This window comes from Fringilla coelebs (assembly GCF_963513975.1).
Source record: "Fringilla coelebs genome assembly, chromosome: Z".
Classification (NCBI taxonomy): domain Eukaryota; kingdom Metazoa; phylum Chordata; class Aves; order Passeriformes; family Fringillidae; genus Fringilla; species Fringilla coelebs.
The window spans coordinates 21916293-21933541 of record NC_140031.1 but is presented as its reverse complement, the minus strand read 5'-3'; the positions used below and the strand labels follow the sequence as shown (position 1 = coordinate 21933541).

Below are 17249 nucleotides of genomic sequence, written 5' to 3'. Positions count from 1 at the left end.
AAACAATCTGCACATTTCTACACAACAGAAAATCAGTGTTTGAGATCAGCTTCTGTGTGTCTTGTAAAATAGTGCTGACTTTCATGAATCCCTTAATTGATGCAGTTTAATAAACTCCACCTATTTTTCAACAATTTCTCTTTACAATCTCCTACATTTGCAAATCTTGACCCCAATCATAGAGGGGCTGCACAAAGGTTTTAGTTTTCTAAGACATAATACTCTGAACTCAAGACACTATTTTTCAAAACTGACAAACTTGCCAAAAGTTAAGAGAAGTTGCAGAAGTTCAACACCACATGTAGATAATGCTTCTGCCAAAGATGGCTTGCTGTCTTCCTACAGGCAACACTGCTCTTGTATACAGGCAGAATTTCATTCTAAGAAAAACTGCTTGGCATATCATTGTAATTTACACAGTAATTATTAACAAAGAGATACCACAGGTACAAAAAAGCAAATCCATCATAACAGTATTCTGTGGCCATGAATCAGCAAGAAAATGTGTATTATCTTACCCAAACAATGTGGTGCACAGTGTAGATATCGCTGTCACCCACATAAACCCTGATTGCTCGGATGGTAAAGCCATACTTTTTCCCTGAACTGTGAATTACAATTGGCTGATGAGGACTTGCAGCAGCAATTGATGAATCACGGCTGGGAGACGAATCTCGGGATGACGAAAGGTCAGATGATAGGGAATGAGGAGACATAGGACTTCCCAAAGGAGAAACACCAAACACATCTGGAAAAAAAATAATCTGCCTTTACACTCAGAGCACAAACAAATTTTGTTTGGCTTAATGATATCTTTGTATTAAAATATGTCATTGCCTTTGCCTAAACAACCTCTCCTCTGTATTAAAATATGTCATTGTCTTTGTCTAAACAACCTCTCCTCCTCCTCCTCCTCCCCTGGTGTGCGTATTAGTGAATAAGAAGTTCAACAACCAGATATTAGAACTTGATTATTTTCCCTGGAGTGTAAAATGTATTATTTAATGCATTATTTAATTTGTTACATATAGACTCCTTTTTCCTTTTGCACAGGAAACACACTCATTTCTAACTTTGCAAGAACTATTCTCAGCCTTTTCCTAGCAAACACTGATGAAAAGAAAATCAGAGTAGGGTAGCAAATATTATTACGAATACACCCAAAATCATTCCCCAAGTAATCCAGCAATGCTTAACAAATTGCTAGCTGTTTTCTTGGCTTCACTTATATATAAAAACAGATTAAGACTCCAATTAAACTCCAATTAAACCACAATACCTACTGGGTATCAAGGGCAGTAACTCAATGTTTGTAAGGCACCATTGCTACATTCTGCTACATCATGTAAAGACCACAAGAGTTTCTCGCAAAAATACCAATTCCAACTTCGTTTTATTTTGTTTTGAATGCACTATGTGCTCAGGCTTGTGCAAATGTGAATACAATTGCAGCAGTTTGGACTTCAGTTCTGAACAACAAGAAAGCAAAGTACCAATCCTTCATATGAAAACACTCAATATTACTGTTATACGTCCACTTTCAGCATTATTTCTGGCTCCAAATTTTGAGCACTTGATCTAAGTGAGAGTAGTACAAGTAGGAGGCTACATGATATTTCTATTTTTGTGACACTGCTCTCCTGTTTATCAGCTTTTCTTATGGGGGATGAGAGAGAACTAGTCCTATGCTGCTTTAACAAATACCTGTTTTTGTGACCTAGTAAAAACTTAATCTACAACCCTACTGTCAGATGGACCAGGGACTGAAGTTGCATCCTGCTGTGCATGCTCAAGATCAAACACCATTAAGATGCATTTCTGCCTGTCCGAAAAGGCCTCTCAGCTGTAGTGTGAGCACCATGACTTGCTGACAAGATTGCACTGACTAGTCATGCAAGTGAACAACAAGAGAAACAAAAAAGAGTGACACAGGATCAATTCTGGACTATACAGAATCTTGCATTTGCATCACAAGCCTTCATAGCATTGCATAAATCATTAACATTTCAACTAAAGGTATTTATCTCTACCTCCTGGGATCATGAGGGACAAAGCACTTGCAGAAAGGGACTTTGTGACTTTTCCAGAGATCTTCTTTTTCTCTGTGCTTTCCAATCGCTGTCGAGCCATATGAGATGCAACTTCACCAGCTGGCTTTGAGGAGTTATCTGTACTGTCCACACTCTCACTTCTTCCATTTATTTGATCTAAGTGTTCTGAGAAACTGCCAACTGTACAAAGAAGAAGGGATAAAGACATTGAGGGAAAACTGAATATCCTTTTGCTAATGGACCACAGAAAAAATAAACTACTCTCAAGTGTAACTGGTTAAGTGTAACAAGAGGATCACATGGTTGGCAGTTATCACTGTGTGCAGCTGCTGTGTTAATGCCAACACCAGTACACAGGACCGGGGGGATAGCAAGCAAGACTTGGGATACAATCAACATCAAGGTTTTAGACAAGGGAAGGAGATGGATGACCCTGTGGAAATTTTTTTCTCCATGAACAGAAAGGAGGGAGTGGGAGGAAAATGTGGACTACATGGGAAATCAAGGGCTTGAGAACAGAAGGGTGTATCTTGAAAAAAACTCAGTGATGGTACAGAAGAGAAGTAAGTCGAAAACTAGTAGACGTGTAGAAATGAAACTAAGGCCCTGGAGTCCACTGAAATGCAACAAATATTTGAGCAGGGAGACTATGCTCAAAATTAATTCAGTAGAGAATGGTTTGCAACACTTCCTCCTGGAACTGTAATCACGAAAGTGACTTCCACAAGTCAAAGAAAATCCTCTCAATTCTGAAAGGTGTACATTGTAGTGAAGTCTTAAAAAACGCCCAAATGTGTAGTACAGAGTGTTAGACCTGATCTGATCCCAAACCAGATCCCTGTTGGGACAGCTGTTTTTGAAAGCAGTTCTGAAATGCATCACTTCTAAATCTATGAATGCAGAAGGTGGTCTGCCACTGTTTTTAGTATCATCAGACAAGACACCCCCTGTGAGCTACCTGATAGTGTGGAGCTGCTGATTGTACTTGCTGGAGTGGTTACTTCAGGTTCGTCTTGCACTATTTCATCGCTCACAAATGCAGACTTTTCCTGTTCCTCCTGGGGTCCCCGTGAGCTGGTGGAATCATCCTGTTCTCCTTCAGCTGATACAGACAATTTTGGAAGCAAACCAGAACTGCGTTGCTTCCGGCTACTGTCAGTCTCAGATGAGATGGATGTAGATATTTGCTGTCTGCATAACAAATAACGAAACTCTCACTCAGTTAATAAAACAGGATGCCGGCAAGCAGGATGTAGATGACTTGCTATACATCCTTCTACTTACATTTCAGAATATTCCGAACTCCAGCTTAAAGATTCCACAGAAGGCAATGCCACACTTTTTGTTTTGTCTCCTGCATCTTCCTTTTCTTCACCTTGAATTTGAGTGACTCGATCTATACTACTAAAAACCTATTAAAGAAAAAACAAAAAACCCACAAAAAAACTTAATATCACTGACACGTTTGATATTAAAACAAAGATATGCAGGATCTACACTTCTATGATTTTAAATGCTTATATGGTATTTCAGATTGCAAACTTCAATTTCTTGAACCTTTTCAGAAAGATTTCCAACACTTCATTTTCTTAAAATGCTTTCTTGGCTCCTCATGTATAGGTATACAAATACAGCCTCTTCTCATAATGTATTTATCAGTTTTCTCCTAATTTCAAAGTGCGAAGCAAGACAGTAAAGCCAAAGTCCTGAGTGTTCTCTTCCAATTCACCCTGCACTGTATTGCCTGAGCATGTCCACCCTGATCAGCAATAATCAGCTCTTAGCTGCTAGAGTAATATTACCTTTTGGGCAGTTTCACCTTTGATTCAGAGCTTTCAGATGACTCCCCTCAAATCTACATTCTCCATGACTGTAACACATGCTAATCATTACCTTGGTTACATGCTAACCATTACCTTGGTTCTTAATTTGGTCAAATGTCACTAGATTAATACCTACAACACAGTAGTACTGTAATATTTGTTATGCTATCACCTACGACATACCTAGGACACAACTGGAGCAACATGAAAACTATGAATAAAGAAACCAATGCAAAGAACACATATTAGCATTTAACAGAACGCTTTCTTCACACTTTCTGTTATGCAATGATGAGTCTTCTACAGAAAATATCATCATATTTATATAATTGTTCATTAGTATCTTAGAGATTCAAAAAGTAACTTTTCTACGCAATCTTCCCATATTTTGATTTAATGGTATTGATTGTATTCTTGCTCAATTTCAGTTAACTTCATAGTTTCTTGAGAAAATAAGGCCCTATATATCTCCTCCATATTTAACATTTCCAAAATTTGCAAAAGTAGAACAATACATACTAAGATGACAGAAACTTTTACTTACTTTTGAAAATCTGTGTGAACAAGAGGAGAACTGTCTTATCTCTAAATTAAAATCTTCATCATTGGTATCATCTTCCTCCTCAGTTTCCATATGGTGGTATTTCTCAGAACGAGCTACAGACAAGGGCAATTAAATATCTGAATTTATTGGGAAGAATGAATACTATGTTTTCATATTAAATAATAATCTAGTTTTACTCTTAAGATTATTTTTGCTGAAGTGTCAATTCACTGGTGAAACTGCAAACTGCCAGTGATTCTGATAAAGGAGATTTTAAAAGCAGTAAGCAAGAGTCAAAGACAGTGATTACTTTAAACAAGGTGCTCATCACTTTTTTTTCACACTGTAAAACACCTACTGTCAAAATAACTTGTGTCATCTTCAGACTCCAACTGTGGAATAAATTCTGCTTTCTGCCTCAGCAGACTATTCCAGTCAAGGCTCCTGAAGAACTGATGCTGCTTTACTTCATATGCACCACCTGGAGGAGCCAGAGGAAAACACTGAGCAAACTGTACCAAATCCTGTGACAGTAGATGAACTAAACCCCCAGCCAACAATGAAAATAGTCATGGAAAGGCATCACTGTATGCATGAACATCCACTACCCACTCCCATTAGACATTCTAAACCTGTCAGAAATAGTCCCTGCCCCCATTTTCTTGCAGCCATTTCTTTTACAAGTTAACTTCTATCATCTTCCACTTTTAAGATTTTTATTTTTCCAGATGTACTAATCTGTTAGCTACACATTAGTCAGAATCATAATATGTAGATCTACAAATAAATATGTGCACTAGGTGAGTAAGTACAAGTTATAAAGTAATGCAGAATGATTCTTAATAGTTGCTCAATAAAAATACTATTGCTGACTTAAGAGATCCTTTCAGTGTTTTATGACAGCAATACACAATTCTATAGGAAATACCCTATTATCATTGCTCTTATTTATTACTGCCTGCTCACTTAATGTGTGTTAAATGATTACACTAGTTTAAATTTAGAAAACTACTGTAAGAACACAATGAAATACTGGAAATTTTGCCCTGGGAAGGTGGAAGATGGTATCATTAATAAACATACATCTAATTCTAAAATCTGAAAAAGTAACCTGCAGGAGCAAGACCTGCTGCAAGCTTGTTTTGGGTTTATGTTGCATGGTTTTGCCAGTGGGAAGGCTACAGGGGTGGCTTCTACAAGAAGCTGCCTTCCTCTATATCCAACATAGCTACTGCCAGCTGGCTCCAAGATGGATCCACTGTCAGCCCATCAGCATTATCTTGGATAATGCATTAAAGAAGGGGCAAGACTGCTGCACAACAGCAGCCAGAAGACAGGAGTGAGAACAGGTGAGTAGAACAACTCTGCAGACACCAAAGTCAGTGCAGAAAGAGCTCCAGGCACTGGAGCTGAGATTCCCCTGCAGCCCATGAAGGACCCCACGGTGGAGCAAGGCAGATCCCTGAAGCAGACTGCGATCCTGTGCAAAAGCCTGTGCTGGAGCAGTGCCCTGGTAAGACCTATGGCAGAGAGGAGCCCAAGCTGCAGCACAGTTGCTGGCAGAACCTGTGACCCCACGGGGAACCCATGCTGGAGCACTCTCTTCCTGAAGACTGCACGCTGTGGGAGGGACCCATATTGGACCAGGGGAATAGTGTGGGGAGGAAGGAGTGACAGGGGCACCATGTGATGCACTGACCACTACCCTCCTTTCCCTTCCTCCCATGCTGCTTGGAGGGAAGAAGTAAAGCAGTAGTGTTAACTAGTGATAAATTAAACTAACTTCCCTGAGTTTTAGTATGCTTTGCCCATGATGGCAAAGCACCTTATCTCAACCCATAAATAAGCCGTTGGCATATTTTCTCCTCCCATCCAGCTGATGTAGGAGGTGACTTGGTGGGTACCTCCTGGCCAGCAAGGGTCAATTCAGCACATTGATACAGCATGTATGCCAAGGCTATGGAGAGAAAAAATGAAATCTCCAGGACTGTTTTTTAAGTCAGCGTTAGGATTTCTAGATTGGGTTCTTCGCTTTTCATACTGCACCAGGGAAAAATTCAAAGAAGCCAAATCTTCCCAAAGCAGATCAAAATCACATCTTATCGTAAGTCACTAGGTAAGCAGTGAATATTTCTCTGAGCACAGTAATGGGATAGTACATCAGAATTGTATTATTCTTGATTGGTATCAGACACTTCAAGCCCAAAGAAGTCTTTTTACTGCTGTTTTCCTTCTTCAAAGTAAGTATAGTATCCATCTCTCTTCTTTCAACTTGCCTTTGCCACTCAGGTCTCCTGAGCAAGTAAACAATTATGATTTTCATGAAGTGCTATGCAGCTTGCTAATACATATTAAACACACAAGACTGTAATTTGAAATGCATGGTGGAGCCTGATATAAACCATGGTATTTTTCAGTGCCCATGTGGGGCCTGTCACACTGCAGCCTCCATTTCTGTGAGCTAAGTGATTCTAGTACTTAAAGATCCTACAACTTTGTTGTGTTTTCTCAACCCCCTGCTTCAAAGGAATAGCTGCCCATTTTCCTTCTTCAGACTGCCAGCTCTTAGAGAGACCAGAGGCTTTAAAGAGTCTCTGAGCACCACAGGTGCTTCATACTGTGGCACTGACAATTTGGTATTTAAGGCATCTTCATCTCACCTCATTCACTTTCTCCATCAACTGTATAGCAACAGACACAGAATTTGCAATCCACTCCTGATCCAGCCTCTCACATGACAACAGTCTTCAATTAACACTGTATTTACCAGGAAAATCATCCTGGCAATGAAACAACAGTGCCTGGAAAGAGTGTACTTAAAACAAGGAAATAAAACTAGCTGTGGATTTTCATTTTGCCTTTGTCATTGGTGCCCTCTGCAGCAGATGATATAGGCAGCAAGTGGAGAAGCTACTGGGCCATGACACCTTCCTCAGTCTTAACTTGCTCAGCACGGGGCAAGGGACAGGAATAAACTTTGCTGAGTGCCACTTAGTCCAGACCATCAGTTATGGTGAAGTCAAAGGGCTGTTCACACAGACCCCAGCCATTTGGGCTGTGAGGGACAACGCAGCTCATTCATATCAGTCACATCCTCATGCCTTGAAGGAAGCTAGAGGAAGACATATCATTTGGGACCATGTCAACACTACTGAGGGTCTGGGTTATAATCACATTTCCCCTGAGCAGCTGTGATAGCACCAGTTGTGAACTGATTCCTAAATCCTCTTTTTAATTAGGCCTAAAAATATGTAGCACAATTGGACTCAGTTTTGTGAGCCATTTGCCAAGTACTCTCATGCTGACTCAACCTACCTCTTGGTTTCCTTAGCATCCTCAATGTATTTCTGTTCATGGCATACAATGTTCACTGTAAGTAAGATTAAACCTCTATATTTGGGGTCCTTTATGCAGGAGGCTTTTTTTTCGGCTGTGTTTACCTAGTGCTTTGCCTAAAGGGATGGCAGTCAGTGACTAGGGTTCCCATACCTGAACACTTAAAAATCACACACAATATTCATTACTGCCTCTCACAGAAACTCCCAAATAAATCCTGGTAAATGCTGGTCAATCAACCACCACTTCATTAGCCTATGAAAGTGTTAATACTTCCTTAACATTCAGTTTTATTTTAATTCTTTTTCATACAAGGCAGTAGTGCTTGACAAATGAGAATGAGAAGACTTTTTACCACAGAACCTCAGACAGTCATTACTGAATAAGGATTTTGAGTATTCATCACCCACCCTAATGCCTGGGGGAATTAATCTGCCAGGCTAAGATACCTCTGAAAAAGGAAGTTGTGTATTGATTCCCCTCCCAGATATCTGTATTTAGTCATTTAATACTGTATTAATGAAGAAACCCCATTCACTGACTAACAGGGTCTTTGAGAAATTTCTGCTATATTTATCAAATTAGGAGAAGAATAAATACAAATGAGCCCATGTAAATCCCACAAAAACCAGGACAGATATCATTGTGTCAAGTTCCTATTACTGGTCTTAATCTATAAATTATAATGGCTTATTATCATACTGCATGTCACGAGAGATGCTTCCTAAGCAAAACAAACAGGTGAACAAAAGCTCCCAATGCTGAATACAGAAGCTATTTCTAGTACATTAACAATTTAAAATTAGTGCCTCCTAACCTGTTCCCAGTCTTTCCAAAGGATTCTGCCTAAGTAGCAGAGTAATCAGATCCTGGGCATCTGGAGGTGGTGCTTCATCCTTTTCAGGCCAGTTGATTTCATCTGAAAAAAAAAAAAAAAAGTTGTTTGATATTGCTGAGGTCTGATCCCAGCACAAATTACATTAATGCTCTCAAAAACAACCTAACAGCAAAGCAGAGTTAAAGCAACTTTCTCAAATTTACTCTGCTGCATACCAATTATTTCTAATTTTTATACTCCCTATACAGACTGCATAAACATATTATGTTCTCTTTCCTTTGGAAGTATCATTTAACACAAAACTGTTTAGCAGCCGAACACATGAATGCTTGGCTCGTGGAAAACTTTCAAAATATTAGCACAATTTGTATGCTCTCTCTTCCCCCACCAAATCAAGGTTTAAACTGTAGTTATGTTCCATGGAAACTGTCGTTAAGATGGAAACTGCTGACCTGACCCCGGCAGTTGCTGCTCACATCTGTGTTCCTTCTCTAACGCTAGTAAACTCCCTGAGGTCAATACTCCCATGACTAAGGGTCAAGGTGACAGACTGTACTCTGGCAACATATATGGCAATGGAGATTTTTTTCCAGGAGTCTCACACTTCCATACAAACCCCCTCTACTGACTCTTATACTACTATGACTTTTGCACTTCATGGCAAGCTGGACTTCAACCATGCAATCAAGACACCATACGATGTGTATGAACAGGAACTTTTCTAACAGCCAACAAACAGCAAGTTTTGCCTGATTTTTAGTGGAAGCTGCCTCCACAAATGTAATATAGTGCAGGTTTAGACAAAACTCCGAAGAAGTTTCTTGAGAGGTACAAGTATTTTGGCATCAGAGAAACAGCACACTTGGAGCCCCAGGAACACAGAAAGCTGTTAAGGATTTTGTTGTCATTTTATGATCTAGACTTCTATAAAAAAATCGTAACTGGATAAATAATCATCAGAAACTACATGTGAGTTTAACCATCATATTTCACAGATTAAGGAAAGGTACTGATAAGAACGAACATGAAATGCAACCTGTTTCTGAGGCAATATTTTAAATTCTTATCACTTTAGGTATTTAAGTTTACACTGAGGCCTCCCACAGCTGTCCTTGCACAACCTGAGGGCAGGAAAAGGCAACCTACAATGAAAAAGGAGGCAGCAAGATTTTAAAGTAGAATTTTAAACAGAATGTAGATTTTGCTCATGGAAACTGGAAGAAAAAAATCTAGGCTACTGTTTGGTTCTTTAAGATGGCTCTTACAGTCAAATAGAAGGAAATAATTTATTTTAGCACAGGAAATATATCCAACGAGAGTTCTCCTAGAGATACTAAGAATTTTTTCAGTAAGCAAGGATATTTCAAAGAGAAACAACTGACAAATCAACATCAAAATAAGAAACTGAGCCAACCAACAGTCTTGTAGGATGAGTGGGAATAGATGATGTTTACAAAAGGACTTCTACAAATAACTTCTGTAAGATAAATTGACACATTCAAACAGACGAAGCTATTTAGAAAGGTCTCAGCTAGACTATAACACATGACAATATGTTTTACAAAAGGTAAAATTAATGCCAAAAAAAGGCCTAATGTACAAATTTTGTCACTAATTTTAAGACTATTTCCTCTCCTTCTCCCGGTCAGGGAGCATAAGGATAAAACCTTACACTGTGTGTGCCTGGAAACACAATAAAAACTTGAGTTATTTCTACATTTGCCTGCCTACAGCTTCCACCGCAGTTTAAATCTGATTTGGAAAGTAAAGCATGACTATGCATTGCAGCCATGGGGCACCCAGAAAGCAGACAGCATTTGCTGCTTGTGTTAATTAACAAGTTGATTCTTCTTGCCACTCAGGCCTCAGCATATCACATCAGAAAACAACATAGTTATAAATCCATGAGCACGTAGGATGTCACATGCATTTTAATAGTTTACAAACAAGTCTGCCTTTCAGCTTCAGAGATAGAGGAAATAAAGATGATGACAGAAAGTCTCCTTTAGTACAAAAGGGGATTTGTTGCATTCTCACAGAATGAGGAACCAGAGATGTATTCTTAGCTATTGGACTTTTAAAGCAGACCATAAAACAGACTGGGAAATACTTAGCAACAGAGGTGCCATTCTGTTAACCTTGTGTCATAAATAGTGACCCTCTACATCTATGCATTTGGGAAATTTATGGAAACAGCAGGTAGGATAGTAAACAATTCTGTTTAATTATCTTTCAGTTTTGCCACAGGACACATAAGAATGCTTAGGGTCAGTTTGCAGGTTAAGATCTGAAATGTTATTGAATTTTAAATGGAAGAAGAACAGCTGTTACAGAAATAACATTACACTCCAACAATCACCAATGAAATCATTAACAATCTGTGAACTGAATTAGTTTCCTTCTTTTTCTCATTATTTATTATTTGGGAGACATTTGTTTTAGAGTTTTATTACATCTTTGTTAATTTCTTTATTGTGCCATAAGGCACAATTTCCCATCCAGACAAATTTATTTAACTGTTTCTTCTCTGGTATAATTTATTTACCAAACACAGAAATCACTAGTGCATAGTGGCATTACATTTTTACTAACATAGCTTCTCTTTTCCAAACAGTGCAGCTTAACCCCTGGACTCTACATTAATGAATTTCTGCACTTAGCAGAGCAAGTTCAGATTTTAATCTAAATTAATTGCTACTGTTTTGATAGCAGTTTGTGTAGTCTACCAGTAAAATTGTAATATATTTAATATTAACAGATTTTGGGTTTTTTTTAGTGATCCTCACCACTGATTACTTGTCCAAAGAGCTCTTCTGGTGTATCTCCAAAGAATGGTACACATCCAACCAGAAATTCATAAAGAATAATTCCCATAGCCCACCAATCCACTGGTTTTCCATAACCCTGTCTCAGTATCACTTCAGGAGCTATGTATTCAGGTGTACCACAGACCTAAAAGAAAAGAAACAAGCATAATGGCAAAGCAAGTCTTAATTGAGCTAGATCAGGAATTTATAATTCTTGAAATGTAAATTAATATGAAAACATGGGAAAAAATGGAATTCATTTGGGCTTAGTCTGCTGAGTTGGCATAACTTACATTTTTAGAACAACCTACCTACATAAAGAGGCATCATAATCAATATTTGTGCATCTGTCATGCAAAGGACAGGTTTTGCTTTGTACAAAGGAGTCCATCATGGCAAGTATCTTACTTAACTTAAAACACATTGTTAAACTTATTTGAAAATTGTGATGATTTTATCTTAAGTAACTTTTACAGTGAACAGATTGTGAGCAACAGTAATGAGGCACGCTTAAAGGGAAATGGGCCATAGCACAGATTTTAGCACCCTTGGTTGTACAAAGCATGATGAGCTCCATAAGTACTCTGCTGAGACTTCTGAATTCTTTATAAAACATTTTCCATTTGTCTCTCTCACAGATTCACTTGCACAGAATAAGGCTGTTTGTCTTGTCTAATGGATCTTAACGTAAAAAGAAAAAAGCCTAGAATAATCTTCAGGGCACCAGTTAAAGTACCTGACATACTCAATTGGAACACCAATGCAGAAATAACTATGGTTTATTCAGTATTACAGTACGTTCTGCTGGCAAAATATTACTTCATGTGAAGACTCAGTGTAGAAATGAAAAAGGCTGTTCCTTACTTGTTTGTCGAGGAATTCCCTGGCATCCTTCTCAATGTGACCCTCGTACAGATTGGTAGTCAAACTCATTAGCCCCACTTTTGACAGGCCAAAGTCTGTAAGCTTTATATGGCCCATGGATGTTACCAAGAGACTGAAAAACAGAAAGTTTTGAAGTACTGTGATATAATTCAACATCATGTGCTTGTCGTTGTTATTATTATTACAATTATAATTATAATACTCAGAGGAAAATGTTTCATTAGCATTGTGGAATTATAACTACAACTTTAAAAGTACTTCAACTGGTACAGAATGAACAGGTTAAAAATCTAAGTCTTACATTTGTTACTATTACTATCAGAAGTAAACAAACTTTTCATGTGCAACTGAGCAACATCTTACAGAACTACAGAGGTCTTGAGAGTTGAGTGCTTAAAGCTTTGAAGAAACAGTTATCATGTGAAAGACCTAAAATAGAATATGTGTCATTTTTGAAGTGAGATGAGTATTTTCCATCTGTAACAAGCTGGGTCAGTCATACATTTGGAAAAAACCTCAGGGTACTAAGTTAGTAACTAATACTATACTAACTAATACTTCCAGCTATGAAGCTATTGTCAGTCAACCATGACTTCAATTATTTTTCTTTTTTCTTAATTGTGAAACAGAAAGAAGATTAATGAAGTTGCAAGGGCCATACTTTGTATTTCAGCTACTTGCTGTAATGTCAATTTAGCTGTATAGGAGCAACACTGTGCTTTTAAATATTGAAACTGAAAACTCTAACGCCTCAAAAAACAAAGCAACCCCCAAAACCCAAGTAACAGGATATATTTCTGCATCTGGTCAATTTTGTCTTCAAACACACAAATACCTGCAAGTTGATGATACTTTGTATCAGTGTTTTAAGTACACTTTGAAAAAAAAATTTCCTAATTGCTAAAATGTGTTTCCCTTCATTCTAACAAGAAGAATAAATGTCTTTTTCTTTTTAGCAACTCTGATAACCTCTTCCATCTTAAACACAGAAAACTCTTAACAGCTCGTTTGGAAAAAAATGCATTTTTTGTAACCGCAAGCAATAAAATTAAAATACTGTGAAGGAACTGGGAATCTATGTAACATTTACGATAAAGAAATAATTCTAAGGAAGTTTAAACCTTTTATATCTTATCCAACAATTTCAAACTCCTCTTTTGGTTATATTCTATATACATACTTGTCAGGTTTCAAATCCCTGTGTACAATTCCATAATTATGAAGGTATTCCAAGGCCAGAACAGTCTCTGCAAAGTACATCCTCGCCATGTCTACAGGTAAGGGACCCATATTCTTCATCAAAGTAGCACAGTCTCCACCTGTGGAAACAGTGTGTGGAAAAATGTTCCAGATGACTCTATAAATTCTGAGGTGTATCAGTATAAACCATATACGATGCTAAAAGGAACAAAAACTGCAGTCATAAGATTTTATTTTCTAGTCAGATGATTCAACCAAACTTGCAAGCCCCACAGCTACTCTACTGGAAGCAGTGTGAAGCTGGGAGAGAGCACTACAAGGACTCAGCTGAGAATCAGTAACGTACTGCTTCCTAAGGAGAAAACAAACATGAACTGGGGGGATCGGGAGTGGTGGAAGCCCACACACCATACCTCGGGATCCCTTCAGTACTGCTTCTGTCCACTGTTCTCCTTCAACATTAGCACCTCTTCAAAACGTTTCCCCTTTCCTGTTTCTTTGTAAAAATAACTACTACAAATCCCCCAACACTTGCTAATGAAAATTTCAGCTTCAGGAAAAGAAGCAAACATTTTCACATGAACTTTGAATGCTAGCACATTTTTGATTACTATCTATAAGGAACTTACTCTAAGAGCAGTTATTTCCCATTATAGCTGGAACACAAGTGTTTTACAAGCTGTTTACCAGGAGATAATGACTGGTGAAAAAAAGAGAACCACCTTACTGTTGGATCTGGTTCCTAAATCTGAATTGCCAGAGTATGGAGGACACACAGGGGGCCCCTTCTAATTCAAGTACCATATGGGTTATTTTTATTTTGTGGTGTGAGGAAATTCTCCTCTTCCTCCGGAAAACAGAAGAGCAATTTTACCTTCTACATATTCCATGACCATGCATAAATGACGTCTTGTTTCAAAGGAGCAATACATGCTGACAACAAATGGATTTTCTGCAAATGTCAGGATATCACGCTCAACGAAGGCCTGTTGGATCTGGTTTCGGAGGATAAGATTCTGCTTATTAATTTTCTTCATGGCAAATCTTTGTCTGGTTTCTTTGTGTCTCACAAAATAAACCGCACTGAAAAGTACAAATGGGAGAGAAAAAGAAATAAATCTGACTAACTAGTAAAAATGCATTTGAAAACACCTTTTTCACTCTATTTTTTAAAACTATATATATTACAAAAAAGACTTTTTCTCAATTTAACCTAGTCTTTCACATTAAAGAATGGCTAGAAATCTCGTTTTATTTAAAAACCAGTACTCAAACTAAACAAACAACTCTTCTGCCCTTCCCTCTCCCTCCCAACGAACAGCAAATATAACAGCAGATATAATAGCAAATGCTTTTAGCCTAGGCAGATTTCAGGCATTCCCATCAACAAAGGATTACATACAAAATCCAGCTATGGCACAGTTATAAATCATAGTGACAAATGCTTATTCTGTAGGTGTGCTGAAGGGAAATTATGACTCAGTCCAGGAAATTTTAAAACGTATCACAGGTCTCTCATGAAGGTTGCTTAGAAGTTGCTCGAAGGGGTGGCTCCTCATTAGCAGGTGCAAAATCTCCTGTTCTTGTTCAGTCCCTGACATCAGTACTGATCCATATCAGAGGAAGGTCACCAGTAGGTAACCCAAAACAAAGATCACTGTGTTAACTACATGGTAGCGTGGGGCTGTGGTGTATCTTGACTTGCAGAATTTCCACTGGGGTGTTGGGTACAAGGTTTCCTGTGTATTTGGTTAGGTGAAGTCAATGCAGTGAGGGAAGCAAAGAAAAGGAAACCTCACTTGGGCAACTCTTCTGTCTTTCAGGTCTAAGGAGAAGGTTATTATCCTGCTGTGAGAAACATTCCGAAGGACTTCACAAAGCTGCCCTTTTCAAAATCCCATGAGGCAAATCCTGAACATTTTTGCCTTGCCTGAAATCTCCTTTATAGCATTTAATGCTTATACCATTTCCAGTATATAACTATCAGAGTGTTTATGGAAAGAAAGCACTTAAAAGAGAAAACAGAGGGGGGAAGGGCAAAGAAATGGGATTCAATTGTGAAGTTTTCTAAATTCAATTCATTATCCCCATGAGGTCCAACTATCAGCATACAATTATTTATATAAACACAAAAAGTAACACTTGCCTTACTAGTTCTATAAAGATCTTCACACAGCTACCAAAGTTTTAGGCACTGAAAAAATCAGGACTTCTCCTTTCCTTTGTGAAGGAAAGGTTTCTAGACAGTATAGTTTCTCTTACTGATTCCAAAAGCTTTTATTAATCCCTCATTCTTGTCTGAGCATGGGGCAGGTAAAAGACATTACACAATCATGAAAGTAGGTAAAAACTACCTTGGGCAAAACCCATGACAAACCCCACCCTTTGTGCTTCCTACTAGGTCTCACTCCCTTCTGCCCCTCCCAAACTGGAATACAGACTGAGTTATTCATCTCCAGTACTCCTCCCTGCTGACTTCATGCCTTGCGTCCTGCAACTCTTCCTACTGCTCCCCTCATATTCACTTCTCTCTCCAACTCTTACAAGCCCCTCCCATCCTTTTCTTTCCCTTACATTCTGGTTTTCCTCTCTCATTTGTTGCTTTCTCCGGTCAGCTTCATAATCTCCTATAATATGTTTTCTTTTACCTGTTTCAGTCCCTCTCTGCATTCCAGCATGGAGAAAATTATTGCCTGAAGTCTCCATCCTTCAAAAAAAACTAGTTACATGAATGAACTAAGGACTGACTGACGACTTGGCATACAAATATTCCTCTAGAGTTTCAAACTGGACAGTGTGCAAGATGGCCTCTTAAAAGGCAAACACAAACCACAGCATATTATTACAGCATCTTAATAAATCCTCCTTTCAGATCATACACATCTGCAAGATCATTACTAACATATTTTGAAATTATTAAAGAGTAAATTCCAAGTACTATCTAGTCCTGTAAATATCTGGTACATGTTGCCATATTTTCCCAGCTGTCTAAACTCCATCTTCAGTCTTACAGTCACAAGAAGGTAACTTTCCACTAGGATTCTGTTATTTCTTAGAAAATAAAAATGTTTACCTCAAATGTACCAGACTCATGAAACAAGTGCAACACAACAGTCTCTCCTGCTTTTACACATGCATACACTATTTAGGCTATACAAAGTGCTTCTAAATGATCTTCAGCACACAAAAATATCTAAGATCCGTCACATCTTCTGGTCACAGTAACCCCAGCAAACAACATTTATGCCTTATGAAGAAAACTATACCCTAGGCCAGCAGCATGTTGATCATCAAATGCTGCCCATGATCTTCAGTATATTATAAAGACAATTTCAAATTTAAGGATTCTGTGACACAAAAACAGTGTAGGGAGAGCACCCAGACTATCTTGTTAATTGACTGATTGACAGTGGCATGCATTGCCACCCTGCAAAGCCACAACCAGAGTGGTACTATTGCATCCTCCTGTTGTTTCAAATGAAGAATTTTATTTCCTATCTTCCCTCAGCTTTCTGTTTACATAACAGCAACAAGAGTTTCCACAGCATCCTCTGATTTCACTGTGTGAATTTCAACAGGTATGCAAGTGCTCTGTATTTTACTGATGCTGTAGCTCAAAAATCTTAGTTTTCAAAACAAATATGAACATTCATAAAGAATAAAGAACATTCATTTGGCAGTGTCCAGACAGTATCTTATTTCACTTTCAACATAAATCTCAGTCTGAAAATCTATCTCAATAATAATTCTAGTTACACAACCATA

At 38.2% G+C, this 17249-nt stretch overlaps 1 protein-coding gene across 4 annotated transcripts in view; it reads right to left on the bottom strand.

Moving 5' to 3' along the window:
- MAST4 (microtubule associated serine/threonine kinase family member 4) overlaps window positions 1-17249 on the bottom strand; it is a gene marked incomplete at its 5' end in the record, with an annotated part of 275947 nt that overhangs the window by 10847 nt on the left and 247851 nt on the right. For all 4 annotated transcript variants that reach the window (XM_084225039.1, XM_084225041.1, XM_084225040.1 and 1 more), the window contains 11 exons: window positions 519-748; window positions 2031-2231; window positions 3010-3242; window positions 3336-3463; window positions 4419-4531; window positions 4777-4899; window positions 8572-8673; window positions 11379-11544; window positions 12264-12396; window positions 13465-13603; window positions 14359-14567. In XM_084225039.1, coding sequence (XP_084081165.1) covers window positions 519-748; window positions 2031-2231; window positions 3010-3242; window positions 3336-3463; window positions 4419-4531; window positions 4777-4899; window positions 8572-8673; window positions 11379-11544; window positions 12264-12396; window positions 13465-13603; window positions 14359-14567 — 1777 coding nt within the window. The remainder of the gene's footprint in view (window positions 1-518; window positions 749-2030; window positions 2232-3009; window positions 3243-3335; window positions 3464-4418; window positions 4532-4776; window positions 4900-8571; window positions 8674-11378; window positions 11545-12263; window positions 12397-13464; window positions 13604-14358; window positions 14568-17249) is intronic.